Raw genomic sequence first — 16855 nt, forward strand, 5'->3', positions numbered from 1 at the left:
TTTAAAAGGTTAGAATTATAAAATGAATATGTGGTGTTATGATCAGGGCTGAAGTTGAATAAAAGTTTGTATTTTTTTCAATCTGACATTACAAAAAAACTGAAAATCCATCAAAATCAGTGTTGTTGCTAATCATACATATCGTTGCCTAAGTCATTTTTCAAGACTTTCGGAAAGAAGAAAAAACGAATGCCATCACAAACACTGGCATTTAAAGGCTACAAATGCCTGGTAGGGGGCAACAAAACATTTCCTGGTGGGGGACCCCCATACCCCCTGCTTAAAAAGTGGCCTGACTGGGGCTATATTTTGCACTATATTTCCTGACCAGAATGATTTCCCCAGTCCGGCCCTGGTTAAAAGCCTCCAATGCTTATTAGTGTGTGTGCGTTTGAACGTTTGCATGTTTCAACCATACATTTCCATTTATAAAAAAATAAAATAATAATAATAATATATTTTTTACCTCCTATAATAGTGGGGGTCGCGGCTCTCTGACACCGTTATTCGGCCTGAAAAGTTTGGGAACCCCTGGATTAGATCAGCTGTAAAATATAGAAAATTCTCCTTCCTCAAGTGTTTGTGTGCAGTGTATGTGTGACTGAGGTCATCACAAGGCAGCCCCTGTGTTTTGGTGAGAGAAACCCCTCGCACCCCGTTTTGCAGTTGGAAGAGAATAGGTAGAGCCCAGCAGACGTATCGTATCTGATAGGTGCAGATATTATTGATATTAACATAAGGCAGAGAAATAAGCTTGGACAGTAATTTAGAAATGGTGTCATCACAGTTTGTCCAGCTCAAATATAATTCAGTTAACGTCTTTTTATTCATATTTTTCTTGTAAGGTGTGGCTCTATATTTAAATAAATAATAATAATATATATATTTTTTAAATGTAGTGCCACGCCTTACCAAAAAATTATGAATAAAAAGACGTCAACTGAATTATATTTGAGCTGGACAAACTGTGATGACACAATTTCTAAAAAAATATATATATATAGAAATATGAAGAATCAGTATCGGAATATTAAAAAAATAAGTCTATAAATAATATTTTTTCAAGTTTTCAAGATTCAAGATTGTTTATTGTCAAGTTCAAGTTTCTTTATTAGTTGTCATACAGAAATACAGAATACTTTGTATAAAATGCTTCTTTCTGTTTTGCTCCTGAGAGTGTGCTAGATAAAATAAAAATATAGTATAATATAAGTATAAAATAGAAAGTAAAGTATGTAAACAAGTGTAAACAAAACTAACATTTTCAATATACATATATACAGTATATACAATGCAGTAGAGAAGGTAACTGAGTTACAACGATATACAATAGCTTAGCTTGTGGTGTGACCTTGTGGTGGTGAGGTGCAATGAGGTATGAGATGATGTGCACATCTCTTACCAATAATATAAAGTGTGTTAAGTGTCTAAAGTGGGTACAGTGAGTTGTTTATTTAAAGTGAGTGTGTACGTGTGGATGTGTGTGCTGTGGGTGTATTTGATGGTTTGTTACATAGTGTTATTGTTCATTGAGCATCCTGATGGCCTGGGGATAGAAGCTCCTTCATGTGCACAGTTAAACAGACAATGGAAATCTTACTTTGCTAGTCCGCCCTTCACACAAAATCACACAATACTTAATAATAATAATAATAATAATAATAATAATAATAATAATAATAATAATAATAATAATAATAATAATAATAATAATAATAATAATAATAATAATAATTACAATTTAAATACAAGCAAGTGCTTAAATATAATATATACAAGGCACGGTGAGTAACATTGCACGTTCCGATTCAGTGTTTTACAATATAAACTGGAGGTAACAATGGGTCACAGCAGCAGTTTTGTGTACATTTTTAGAAAGCTCATCTCCCAGAAGACGAGAGGGCTGTTAAGAGTGAGACAGAGATTACCACACGTTCACTCTTTATTTGTACGTCCATGTGCTTTACGAGCAGCATAGAGTCATATAAGGGGCTCTAATCTTGTTCCGGACGCTACAGAATGTGACCACTTCTGCTTTATGTGCGACACGGCTAACTGTGAATGAATGCAGTCGGAACAACACGTATAGTAGCACAAGTGTATCTGCATGGATCTCACTTCACATTTTAGCCTCATGTTGTTATTGATTTGTTTTTTTTAACCTGTATTACAGGCGGGCGGGGATCAGAATTAAATATTAAATTAAATAAAACAACTGAAGGAAAAGACGAGGAGCCAGATATCTGGATGCTATAATCGCAGCAACTCCAGGGAAAATTAATTGGAGGTTTTTAAAGAAATTGGATTGGATTTGATTTGATCAGTCAACATCCTGGAGTTGGCCGCCGTTTATACACTTGACCTTGACACATTCCCTCCCTCGCTATCTCCCTCTCTCCCTTGCTCCCCATCTCTCTCCTTTCCTCTTTCTCTTTGTTCTCTGTTTACCTCTCTTTCTCTCTCTCTCTCTCTAGCTATTTGAATGACCTGGACAGGATATCCCAGGCTACCTACATCCCAACACAGCAGGATGTCCTGAGGACCAGAGTGAAGACCACGGGCATCGTGGAGACACACTTCACGTTCAAGGACCTGCACTTCAAGTGAGAATTCACCCACGTTAACCACAGGGCTAACGACAGAGTGTCTAAATGAACTCTCCTTCCTGTCGCTGACTCATGCGCCGCAGATAAAAAAAAAACCCTGAGCGCATGACCAGCTGTAAAAGCGGTGTGACATAGAGCTGTGCGCATCAGCGATGAAATCACTGGTGACTCATATACCCAGCTCTGGCCTTCCATTGGCTGATGCAGACAGGAAGTGGAAGGAGTTGAGCCACAGCCCTGTACCTTTTTTCTGTCCCGTTTCCTTTTACAAGCTGTCACTGTGGAAGTCAAAACTCCAAATGACTCTTGTGCAGGGGTGTAAAGTACTTGAGTAATTGTACTTTGTTACAATAATTAAGTACTGTTTTTGGGGATTTGTACTTTACTCTACTATTATTAGGTTTATATACTTGTACTTTTACTCAATTACATTTCAGAGAAAAAAACATACTTTTTACTCCTTACATTTAAAATGCAGACCTACAAAGTACAAATCTCGCAGGTCCAACCATTTTAATTTGTATATTTGTTTCTCTGGCCGAACTAACGTTAACGTTATTAATCCTGCGGCCGAACTTTATTTAAAAACAGCCAATCAAATCCCCAACTATGGAAAATGAACCGGCCCATACCCATGCTGATTGGTCCTTGTGCAAGACTAGAAAGCGGGGGTCTTTGATTAAACACCTGCTATCAGAAGAATAGACAGTCGGAGTGACAAGCTACAGAAGATGGTCACAAACGATAGTACGAGTGATGAAGAGGACGAAACGGAACATTTCATTGCCCCGGAATAAAAAAAGGTTGTTACTTTGACCTTTTAGTACTTACTAAGTACATTTAAAAGTAGAAACTTTGACTTTTACTCAAGTGTGTTTTTAGCCAGATACTCTTGACTTTTACTTGAGTAAGACTTTGAGATGGTACCCATACTTTCATATAATTTTTAATACTTTTTACACCCCTGCTCTTTACTTGTGCAACAGTTGCCAGCTTGAAATGCAACTCAAACTGCGCAAAGTCCATCCATTGTGTGTTTAAGTGCATTCAATCCCATGGCCCTTGGCCATACATATACATTGATTAAGCGGTACAAAGCGGGCAACATGATACATACGTTTTTAGACCTGAACTAAGAAGATATACAGTCTCCCCCATCTGTTCTAGATCTGTTGTTCTCTGCTGTTACTTGGGACGGTGTCTGTGTGATTCATAGGAGTTGGCTGACCCACAACCTGCTCTCTCTACTGTGCGTTCTTTTCAACCCAGTCTTGGTTTCTCTCGTGTAAATAATGTTTGTAACCACACTAATCTATCTAATCTCAGCACACGCACATGAATCAATAACTCATCAAGAGCGACGTTGGCGCTGTCTAGAATATAGAACGTGCTCAGTGTTTTTCCCGTACGGCCGCCTGTGACCTGCGATGTCAGAGAAAACAAAAAACAGTCTTAGCGGTACATCCTCCACCAGGGGCTAATGCATATTAAGTGTGCTTTGGCACGGGCGGCTGGGTAGCGCAGTGGACTAAGCACTCGCCTACCACAGCAGAGACTCTGGGATTGAATCCAGCTGTCAGCGGTACCTCCGGCTTGTTCAGTCGTCCCTACTAACACAATTGGCAGCGGGTGGGGTGTGTGTCCTGGTCGTTGTAAACAGTGACTCCTACTGGTTGGTCGGGGCTCCTGTTCAGCAGGGAGGGGATCTGGGGGGAAATAGCGTGAACCTCCGCAAGTGCTACATTCCCCCAGTGAAACTCCTCACTGTCGGGTGAAAAGAAGCGGCTGGCTGACTCCACATGTATCGGAGGAGGCATGTGGTAGTTCTGCACCCTCCCCAGGCCGAGAGTAGGGCAATGCACGCAACGACCAGGAAGGGAATTGTCATAACAACAAAATTTGGATGAAAAAATACAGAAGGCAAAAAAAAATAGAATAAAAAGTGTGCTTTGGCACTGTGCTGCGTTCTTAACACACTGTGTGGCGTGTGCCACTCGGCTTCCTCCTACAGAATGTTCGACGTCGGAGGTCAACGGTCTGAGAGGAAGAAGTGGATCCACTGCTTCGAGGGCGTCACGGCCATCATCTTCTGCGTGGCGCTCAGCGACTATGACCTGGTGTTGGCTGAGGACGAGGAGATGGTGAGGTTATGAATGATGAAGCAATTCTACATTTAAATGCATATTAATGGCGGGTCCTCTTTTTTCCTGTGACTTGACTTTAAATTGTTTTATATGACACGTATAATAATAATAAAAAAAAATTTGAACAAATGTTTTTTATTTTCCCTTTTTTAACAAAACAAAACAAACAATAAAGTAACTGTAAAAATTATAAATGATAAATCACAGGACAATGACAGAAATAATAATAACAATAATGACAGTCCAGTAATTAAATCCAAATAAATGTAGATTAAAAGACATAAAAATAATAAATACAATACAATACATATGAGGTACCGCTCTACCTCGCTCTTTCCTTCCCCTTTCCCCCTCCACCCCCTCCTCAGGACCCCCTCTTGGACTATACATCCACTATTCCATTTAACATCAGAAATTACAAGTTCATATGCTTCCCTTTATCTTCTCCACCACAGCTAACCAGATTGCTATAATAATTAAAGAAATTATAATAATACACTTTTTGTATAGCAAAAAGCAAAAAACTGCAGCTCAAAGTGCTTCACAACAGAAAAAAGACATACAATTAGCACATTGCAGACACTGTATAAAATCACAGTTTTTCACATTAGGATCTAACATCCCAACAGGCCACCTTGTTTATGGTTTGATTCGGTTTTAAATAGACGATATTACAAGGAGTACGATAAAATAGACGGAGTAGAATAGTGCAATAGTGCAATAAAATAGTAGAATAGATAAAAATCTTTTTTTTGTACAGTGCAATAAAATAGTTCTGGATTACTGTTCAACAGTTCAAATTCGTCTTTACCTTCTCTGTTTGCTACTATCCACAGTTTAAAGCTCGACAGTCTTCCCTCCTGTTTGATACCTTTGATCATATTTGATATACATCTCTCTCTCTCTCTCTCTCTCTCTCTCTCAGAACCGAATGCACGAGAGCATGAAGCTGTTTGACAGCATCTGCAACAACAAGTGGTTCACGGACACCTCCATCATCCTCTTCCTCAACAAGAAGGACCTGTTTGAGGAGAAGATCAAGAGGAGCCCCCTCACCATCTGCTACCCAGAGTACGCCGGTAAGACCGGCCGCAGACAGACAGCCCAGTAGGGCTGCTGCACCATTCTTGCTCAAACGTGAATCACGATTTTTCTCTTAAGAATTGAGATCACGATTCTCTTATTCTTTCAATAACAACATGCATTGCACTCTTTCTTAAACAGACAACATAACATAATATCAAAGTGCTTGACTTAAACTTAAACATAACATATATGAAAGTGCTCGACTGAAACAAAAGTCTCTTGTAACATTTGCATGCTTTCGCAGAGGACAAGAAGCCTTCAGTCGACTCCTTCAGACATTAAGCCCCGCCCACAGCCCAAATGGAATGACCCCCCCCCCCCCCCCCCCCCTTCTCAGGGCCTCCATATGAGCGTATTGTAGTAGCTCCATGTGATTTAGTCTAGAATTGTATAACTGTCTATACTGTAGGTGGGGACATAACAATGGAGAGCGTGAAAAACATAAGTCACTAGTAATCTTTACCTATTCTCGCATTGGGATAAATTCCAGTGAATTAAATAATTATGACATTTGATTTATTCCTAATTTTTCCGGGGAACCCATGGAACCACCTCGGGGGTCCCACGTTGAGAACCACTGTGTTGCCAGAAAATTGAAGTGTGAAAACTATATATATATATATATGAGGTTATGAAAACCTAAATATTGTTATAGTAAAATGTGACAAAAAGATAAACAAACTACCGGTAAGTTTAAATTGTTTTGACAAACATTGTTTGTATGCAAATGCAACACTGCCAATTTCTTACAGAAAAATTATAAATCATGACACAAAATGTTCTTTCTTGCGTAATGGGAGATTCTCATTGAAATTCGTAGAAACTGTCCCCATCAAAATGTGTGGACAATTGAAACCTGTGTACTGTAGGAATCCTGTTTTGAAAGATTTATGGAAAATTGTTAAAGGAAAACTCCAACATTTTGGGAAATTAGCTTACCGTCTTCTCCAGAGAGAGACAGGAAGATAGATACCAGTCTCCTCTCTGTGCGTTGAGTAGAAAGCTATCTGGCTGCATGTTAGCCTAGCTTAGCACAATGAATGGAAGCGGACATGACTGGGTAGCCTAGGCATTGTCCAACTAACACCTCTCCCGAAGGCTACTTAGTCATGTCCGCTTCCATTCATTCAATGTTGGAGTTTTCCTTTAATCTGCAGATATTGTCCATGTGAAGGAGAAAACACATGTTGACCCGGTGTGTGAGCATATGTTCGACAGGAAAGCTTAAAAACTCACAGGCAATTGTTCTACCTTTTCTTTTATATGAATAAACAAAGAGGGGAAATCGAGATAGCAGGATGTTGTCTACCCACGTAGTTCACTCCTCTCGTCAAAGCGCAAGAATATCCATTTTCCGGGTCGCCTTTTCTCCATGCCGTGACTTCCCGTCCAACTTAAACTTCCTGCCTTTTTCTTTTTTTGATGAAATATTTGTATTTATTTTTATACACAAGACAAATACAGTAACAATAACAAGACCTCACAATACCACAATAATAATAATAACAACAATGACATTAGCAATAACAAAAATAATAAACACAGAACATAACATAAAAAAATCAACTTACGGTATACTATTACAGACACCACAAAAGTCGATTCCTCCCCCACTCCCACCCCAGGACCCCCCAGGACCAACACCGACCCCGCTCCGCCCCTAGATTGTGGCCATTACTCTCTCGGCCGCTGCGACCCACAATGCCGGCCTGTCCAACCCCAATCACTGTCTTCTTCTTCTCTTTCATCCTCTGTCCCCTCCTCTTTCATCCTCCGTCCCCTCCTCTTTCATCCTCCGTCCCCTTCTCTTTCGTCATCTGTCCCCTTCTCTTTCCTCCTTGCTCTGTCCCCAGGCTCGAACACGTACGAGGAGGCGGCGGCCTACATCCAGTGTCAGTTCGAGGATCTGAACAAGAGGAAGGACACCAAGGAGATCTATACCCACTTCACCTGCGCCACGGACACCAAGAACGTCCAGTTTGTCTTCGACGCCGTCACCGACGTCATCATCAAGAACAACCTCAAAGACTGCGGCCTCTTCTGAGACGGCGGACGCCGTCGATAGCGACGTTGACCTTTTTTTCCCTGGTAAGAACCCCCGCTATTCTCCCTCCATTGACCGACCGCTGGGCTAGGATACGCCCCCCCCCCCCACCCTCTCACCCATAGGGTTGGGTACCGTTCACATTTGAACCAATACCGGTACCTGTGAATCGATACCGGTACCCAACGGTACCTTTTTTTCTGTACTTTAGTCTCTAAAAATGTAATCTACTTACCTCAGTTGTAATAAATGAGTCCAAACTTCTAATTATTTATTATCATTATTATTTATTTAGAACAATTTGTTAATATATATATATATATAATATTGCAGCGAGCGTTGTCTGCATCTAGCTTTGTAAAGTGTAACCACACTTGCGACCGTTTTCGGCTTGCCATTGCCCCGACTGCTTTGTTGTTGTTGAAGCAAGTAAAGTCCTAGGGAAGCGTGTATTGTTGACGTGAACGTGCGGCACACTTCATAGGTTTCGTTTTTGCGGTAAACGAAACGTTGACGTCATCGGACTTAAAATTTAAATGTTCCATTACCGAAATGTAGTACCGACGTGATTCGGTCAATACCCTTAAAAGTACCGGATTCGGTACCCATCCCTACTGGGGTAGGATACGCGCCCCCCAAGCCTCTCACCCATAGTCTGGTTCACATGAGGCGGGCCGTGTGTGTGTATGCGTGCGAGTGGCGAGAGCAGGGATCACTGATTTAAAGCGAGGATGAGAGCACATGTCTGGCTATTGAATGCATGTGTGCTCAGTGCTCACCATAGCATACTATATGTCTATGGAAAGTGCTCACCATAGCATACTATACGTCTATGGAAAGTGCTCACCATAGCATACTATATGTCTATGGAAAGTGCTCACCATAGCATACTATACGTCTATGGAAAGGGGCTCATTGAGTGCTGCTCTCAAAGACTGAGGCCTGCTTTTTATTTTTCACGGATGGAAAGTACTTTTTACTTAAGTAGCGTAAAAGTTAAGTTTACTTAAGATATATTTAAATATAAAAAATATTCAAGAGGCTTTGTTTACTCCTATTTTTTACTATATTTATCTATACACCTGTAAGTACTAGTTACATTTTATCTATAAAATTGTCAACTCGTAAAATGCATGTACTTAAAATGTTTTTATATATTTATTTTTTTATACTTTGAGCCTTCCCACTTGAAGAGGAAGCCCTCAGGGCAACCATAACTGGAGCACCAACCCTTTTTAGATGAATGCATCAAAAAATGTAATGTTTCTTTTGTACCGAAATATGAGGACATGATGTGAACAAGTTATCTAGTTATTTGATCAGTTCTTGTATCTTCCACGGTAAAGGCACGTGGTTTAGTACATGCTCAAACGCCGGATTAGAATTGACACGCATGTTCCAGATGCTTTTTTAAATGTTCAAAGTCACGAGAGCGGAGAGCAGAGAAGTCTTGCCACGGTGACTATGCATAATCCGTCATAATCAAACACTTGCATAATTGAATCTGCTCAAATCACTGCCTTTTATTGGACACTTAATTAGATTTTCTGCTCCATTTTAGATGTTTGTGCAATGATAGAGACTAGGTCGAGCTTCCCCTATCTACTCATTAAAAGTGACTCTTTTCTCTTTCTCTCCCCACCCCTCTCTTTCTCCCCACCCCTCTCTCTCTCTCTTCCTCTCTCTCTCTTCCCTTCTCTCTCTCTCTCTCTCCTCCTCAGGCGGTGGAGCCAGCATTATGTGCGTTTTTTTTGTGGGCGGGTGGGGAGAGAAGATTCGGGGGAGGATCAGTCACGGACCAGTGCTGTACTATATGCCACTTTGAAACAGCTTTATTTATGGTTCTTTGTCTTGGAACAGTTTGACCTTTTTAGCGTTTCGCAGCATTCGTGTAAGATGTTTGTATTAATTGTGAAAGCGTCAACACAGCAGACTTTTCATACTGTTATTTTTTTCTGTTATCTCTGGGGGAGAAGGAGGACCTCGAGTTGATGTTTTTTTTTCTTTCGTCCACCCCTCCCCCGGAGGAAGAAGCTTGCTGTCGACGGAGTTACTCCCCATCTCCTCCTCCTCCACTGTTAGTGGGAAGGCGGGGAGGATACACCATTTATTTTGAGTCCAGTTTGTTGGTACTTGTGCCTTGGCATGCGTTTCTACTGCGGCCATTTTGTCCAAAATGCTTTGTTCTTTTGCCTGCTGAATTGTTCCAAAACATTTGAAAAAGGTGAAGCATATTTCATAACTGTTAATGTCCATACTATCTTGTGTGTGTGTGTGTGCACCAGTGGGCGGAGCATCCCTACTGCTTATGGGTCTCCATGGTGACGAACTTGTTGCCCCCCCCCCCATGTTGATGGAAGGCCACGCAGACGATCAATCAAGACTATCACAAAAAGTACAAAACACAGGTGTATATTGTTACATTTATCCCACTCCGGATACGTGGTTTTTAAACCGTACACACGTGATGTACACACGATATATATCCGTTCTCATGAAGCGTTTTGAAAATGTGTTAGCGGAGGAACTGAGCTTATATTACGCTTGGTGGTTATTTAAAGGAACTACGAGGACCAGAGTGCGGCACATTTTACTGTATATTTTAATGTATTTTCGGAGGCGAATTACGGAGTTTTTGGTGTCGCGACGGGACATACTGAACCACCAAAGAGAGACGGGACAGTTGTAGTTAAGAGATGGGAGGTGTGAGTGGGGTGAAATGGCGGGGCGAGGGGGGGGGGGGGGGGGGGGGGTTGAAACGTGGTTAGGTTATTTTATCAAGCATTTCAGAGTGGGAATACTGGTCTAGGAGTAGGATCAGTCATTTCTTTATGTCCATAATAACTTAACCCTTTCACTGCAACAATACAGAAGGTTAACCCTTTCACTGTGATAGTAAAGGGTTAACCTTCTGTAGTGTGGCAGTGAAAGGGTTAAAGATGGTTCAAGTGTGGACCCTAGTCAAGTGTTTCTAGATCAGATGTACTGACGCTGAGAAGAAGTGTGGTGAATAGAGAGACCCTGGGTCTGTTAAAACATTTAAGAAACTGCCACAACTGTCGTGTGTGCGTGCGCGTGTGCGCGTGTGTGTTCTCTCCACGGAGAATCTTTGTAGACTCATCTCCCTTATTTTGCTAATAAAAAAAACATTTACAAACCATAATGTATGACTGTGTGGGTTTTTCGCCAGATTTGATTATTGGCCTGTTACACATCAAAGGAGATGCCACCCGTTTAAATAACTTATTCCTGTGCTTTAGGATAGTAGGGGGTTCCCCCCTGCCCGACAGCCTTGGCCAAATTCCCAATAGTCTCCTGAGCCTTTCAGCTATTGTGCTGTGTGCCTGGTGCCAGTGAATGGCAGCCATTGAGCCTGCGTAGCCCAAGGTTTGGTGTTTGGTGAAGGAAGTTTGAGTGTTTTTAATAAAGCACTATATAACTAGATAGATGGATAGATATGCACCGTTCTCACCTAAAAGGCTAGAAATCAGAGAGAGCCGTTAAGTTTCTAGTGTCCCCTGGATGTCAAATCTGGGACATTAAATAGGGACTTTGTTGAGTCATATAATGTTTAAGTTATCACTGAGGTCTATATTCTAGTATTGCAGCCCCAGATTGTATATCTAGGTGACATCACAAATAATTGTATTTGTTGATCACCTGCTTTAGGACAGTGATACATGTTCACAAATATTGACTACTGCCCTGTGGGGGACTATTATGTCACAATACAATATTATCATAATACTAGAGTTGCTATATTGTTGATTTATTACCTTTTTTCAACAGCATTTATTTCTTAACGGAAAACCTTGCTGCAAGAAATATATATATACACGGTACTGTTTTATCTAATAAGATAACGTTTTCAATCTGTTCACCTCACACTAATAATCTTTATTCCAGCTAAATGGGATTGTCAAGCAAAAACTAGTATAGGGCTGTACCGAATGTAATTTATTTTACATTCAAAGCTTCTATTGAAGTTTTCGAATGTCTGTTGTCATATTTTATGACGTAATCATAATTATTATATATTTTTTATCCTCAATTTGAATAAAGGGATTCATCTGATTAAATTAGCCTTTTTTCTTATTAAATCAACTTTCTTTAATTAATATAACTCGTCAGTTTCGTCAACATAAATAATCCAATAAGGGCACGGTTGGTACGAAAGTGATGGTGACGTCTTGATGGAGCGCCAAGCGGATGCAGATAGGCTACATCATTTATGATAAATGTTTTATAATATTTTTTTTGACCCGTCGTATACTATATAATATTAGTGAAGCCTAATCTTTATCTGCAACTGTGAAGAAAAACCCCATTGGTTTAAACAGAATGAAGACACATAAAAAAAAAAAGGAAATAATAATCGAATGTTGATTTAGAATTCGAATGTCAACGTTCTGAATGAAGCTTTGAACTATTCGGTACAGCCCTATATATTAATTCTACACTCTCGCTCTCTTCGTCACACTAGCGTCGCATGCTCTGCCAAATGTGCAAATACCTTGGGAGTGCTACGTTATTCTCGGGGGAAGAATTCCCGTATTTAGAAGGTGATGTTTTACATCATCGACGTACACTCTCACTACACTTCAGTAGGCAGACCCCCGTCTCTCGGGACATTGTGAATGTATAGTTTTTACTACCTTCTAGTTAACCTCTTAACAGGCGCCCCCAAAATTGGCCATTTTAGTTTTTGAGGACTGCATACTTTTTTTGCAAACCGAAACACTATACTTTATACTTATAGCACATGCATGAGCCTGGTCTCTTTTGAAAGATGACATTCTGAAGTTTCTGATACAATAAAGAAAGATCACTTTTACTGCTAATGAAATAGTGTAACAGGTCTGAACTTGACTTGTAGAAAAACTCATTACTCATGTTGTTCTGTAGTTAGTAGTCCAGAAGTAGTATTTCCCCAGAAATTGGTATGGCTGAACCGACACCCTGGGTCCTCAAGTCTTGTGTAGTACATGTCCAAATTTCATAAAAATCCTTTCAGAAATGAGTGATTAGGAGCGATTTTGGTAAACTGTGTAGCGTTCCTGTTTTCTTTTCTTCATAGACTTCAATTCATTCAGCGGTTTTTCTCTTCCTGTTTTTGCTCGTGACTTTTCACCTAGATCCCTGATTCGTACATCCCCAGGTCGGGTATTATTTGCATGTCATTATTTGCATGCCATTATTGTGCCCATCGTCCTAATGCATCTCGTCGAACAAGGAACAGTGTTGTTTGTTTGTTTGTTTACCACTTCAGGCATTTTCTTTGTTTTGACGCATTCCCCCTCAAAGGCAATTAGACTCGGTTGTATGGATGACATTGTTCAAATTTAAATTTCTCTGTCTGTTGATTTAATTACCCGAGGCAGACTATGACTCAACGGGCGATGCGTTGATATGTTTGGCCAAAACTTTGTATAGACCACTGCACTTCCACGTTACATTGAGCTCCTGGAGGAGAGAGCGGGGGGGATAACATTTATGAATGTGGATGAGAGCCTTGACATTAAGCGGTTGTAGCTACGGCTGTGGGGGTGCTGGAGACATGACCCAATAGACTTTTATACGCCTGAGTCTCCTGGACATGGAGAGACCAGTCCCAAGTCGATCGGCACTTTCTCGGCTGTGCTATAGTCGCTTTTTCGCACCTACTCCCGAACTATGCATGTGCAGATTGATGAACCTAGACTCCGTGGGCAATCTGCGCAATCTGCGTAGTTCAGGAGTAGCTCTCCTCCATGAGCTCAATGTAACATGGAAGTGCAGTGGTCTATACAAGGTGTTGGCCCCCTGACAGCAGCTAGTGGTTCCATGTTGTGGCCAGGCACGTGCACACATAGAGGCCAAGGGGTGCTTGAGCACCTGCCTTTTTGAGCCTAATCAAATTTTTTTTTTTTTTTTTTTTTTTTTTACGCATATAGACTGCCCTTCCAACTGAAAAATGTCAGGATAGAATCAAAATATTAGGTAAAGAGAGAGAGATGCCCCATATTCCATTGCAGTTTGCACGGCCTCCTCAGCGTGCCTCTCCGCGGACCTATATATTTTATGCATAGCGTGGGTGGTGATGATGATGATGATAGAAACCGCTGTGGTGCATACAGTTGAATGCTGGTATTACACTCATTGAGGGACACGAAGAAGTCAAGTCCGATGGGATTTGCGAATCTCAAATACAAATCGGGATTGGAATAAAAAATGCATTTATATTAAACGATACAGAATATACAGCACTTCTTGGTCTGTAGGGTAAGCACTTATTCCCTCCCCCCTGAACATTTATGGAGATGTATGGGCCTTTTAAGTCAGTGATAAAAGTGTCTTTCAAGGATAAGTGAGCTCCTGCACTGATTATTATAGTTCAATATTCAATATTTGATCACCAAAACCCCCCAAAAAGCATAAAAAGGGGGCCCCCCGCCCGAAAAGGGCCCTTAAAAATCACGCTACGCGCGCTCGGTTCATATATACACACAAGTGTACTGCCCTTTTCAGCCTTTGAGCACCTGCCCCTCTAAAGTCCTGTGCACGTCCCTGGTTGTGGCCAAACATCTCGACGCTTCTTCCGACGTATCATCCGTTGAGTCATAGTCTGCCTCGGGTAATTAAATCAACAGACGACAGAGAAATTCTATATATTTTTTTGCATTCAGGGGGGTAGTCGACTATTAGTCGACTATCGGCCAAATTCGACTATCCAAATCCTTAGTCGGGGACAGCCCTAGTGTGCGGCGCCATCATCAGTGTTGTCCCACTGCTGTGACGGTGCTTGATCTTGGGATGGAGGTTCTCTTGTCTTAACATGTGGCTGAATGAATGCTGAACCACTGGAGTAGCACAGACATGTCTCGTTAAGAGTTCTCAACCCGTAGTGCTCCTGGTCGTGAGCTTCTGTTTTTGGTGAGAGGAGGAGGGGTTAGCAAAAATACAACCAACGTATAAACGGTATAATCTTTGGTATAGAGATGCTTTTTTTTGTTTGTTTTTTTTTCTCTTTTTGTACATGGATAAAACAAAACATGACACCACATAATACAAGAATAATAATAATAATAATAAACAGAGCAACACCAGGGCCCCGTTCCATGTACCGGGATAACCGAGTTAGCCGGATAAAGTTATCCGGCTAACTCGGTTATCCCGACTTTCCGATTTCATGTACCTGGATTTTCCAAATCACCATGACAACATATCCAAAGTTTGAGCCTGGTCGAAAGCAGAGTTCAAGTTCAAGTTAGCCTGAACTATCGCCACGCCCCCGCAAAGAAGTGACAGCCCGTTTCCTGAAACTATTCCCACGTCTACGATCTGCATTATACCATTCTGAATTACGTTTTTGTGCTCCATTCTTCCAGAGGGGGCTTTTGAAATGTAAAATAGACCCAAAATGCTGATATTAAATTCACTTTGTCCTAAATAATGCACGTTATATATACCGTGGCGACGGTGGCGCTCGCTCGTGCGACGTACACATGATGTGGTTATTTTAATTGTAACTGGGATTAAGATGTCTGATGAGATGCGCTGTTTGACGGATTTGAGAAATTGAATGAGCCGTTGACGTCACATGAATGAATGAGGATAAAGAAATAAAACTTCATTCAAAATAAGGGATATTCTAAACACGGGTCTCTCGTTCATTAATGTATAAACAATGAATCTATCCCATCTGGCACAGTGGCCCAGCGGTAGCGCTCAAGTTTCCCAACCTAGCGATCCGGGTTCAAATCCCCGTGTTTCCAATATGATTTTTTGAATGTAATATTAATGATTATACGCCAAAGTAGCCTGGTTTTAAGTTAAAATATTATAAATCTACATGCATTGAGGATGTCATTCTTTATATAGCTCTCAACGTGCACCAAATTGAATTATTCCTATATTGCAAAAAGAAGGACCCCGGTCTTGGAACCCCGGTCGTCCGTGTGGAAGTCAAAAGAACAACCCGTTGGACCACAGTAGAGATAAGTTAAACATTGACTATACATCAATCAATGGGCAAGAAAGCCGTCTCGTAATTCTGTATAACAGTTAACTAGTTATTTTCGCTAGCAAGATCTCATTTGATTATTCAATCCAGCAGGCAAGTTTAAAGAAATATAATCTGATTGATTGAGGTAATGAGGGACTTAGAATTAGCCTATAGATAACGCATTTAACTTGTCGGCGAGGCGATTGAGCCTATTGCAATCTGTCAATAAAGTCTTAAATCAATTAATCAATCAATGCCGTTGAGAATCAGGGTCTCTGCCATCGATACGTGCTGGCTTTCCACCTAAAACGGGAGCGCGCATCTAGCCTGACTCTCAAGTCTGGCTTGAGTTAACGAGACTGAATCCAGGTTTGTGAAACAGGAAAATCCCGGCTTCGAACATCGGGTTAACTGAAGCTGGATAATGGACATGTTGATCGACTTAGTTGAACCACGTACATGGAACGGGGCCCAGACAATAATAATAATAATAATAATAATAATAATAATAATAATAATAATAATAATAATAATAATAATAATAATAATAATAATAATAATAATAATGACAGTAGAACAACAAAAATAATAAATACAGAACCTAAAAACATATCACAAACGCCATTTCCCACCCCAGGACCCTCGGGCCCCCCAGGACCAACGCCCCAACCCCGCTCCACTGCTATATGGTTGTCTTAACCTTCTTGGCCGCTGTGACCAACAGCTCAATGCGGTATAGATGCTTTTTTTTCTTGAGAAATAATACATATAATACACAATTGAGATAAATAGTTGGAAAAGGAAAGGGGGAAAAGATGAGCATGCTTGACCATGTTGGGGGGGGGGGGGTCACGAAGGTTGAGAACCAGCTTACTAGAAGATGTTTTCCCTTGTGTTGCCCATGTTCACATACATAATTCCATTACTTCGTCTCGTTACTCGGGAAGGAAAACTGATGGGCAGTTCCAATCCCAAACATCCTCTCTCTCTC

The 16855-nt window shown here is 40.9% G+C and overlaps 1 protein-coding gene across 1 annotated transcript in view; it reads left to right on the forward strand.

Annotated features, from left to right (window-relative positions):
* gnai1 (guanine nucleotide binding protein (G protein), alpha inhibiting activity polypeptide 1) overlaps positions 1-11034 on the forward strand; it is a 48406-nt gene extending 37372 nt beyond the window's left edge. Inside the window, exons 5-9 of the mRNA XM_084331125.1 lie at positions 2475-2603; positions 4618-4747; positions 5676-5829; positions 7690-7924; positions 9602-11034. Coding sequence (XP_084187251.1) covers positions 2475-2603; positions 4618-4747; positions 5676-5829; positions 7690-7880 — 604 coding nt within the window. The 3' untranslated portion in view covers positions 7881-7924; positions 9602-11034. The remainder of the gene's footprint in view (positions 1-2474; positions 2604-4617; positions 4748-5675; positions 5830-7689; positions 7925-9601) is intronic.
* The last annotated feature ends 5821 nt before the right edge of the window (positions 11035-16855 follow it).

The sequence above is a fragment of the Notolepis coatsorum genome (assembly GCF_963971535.1).
Source record: "Notolepis coatsorum genome assembly, chromosome: 15".
NCBI lineage: Eukaryota > Metazoa > Chordata > Actinopteri > Aulopiformes > Paralepididae > Notolepis > Notolepis coatsorum.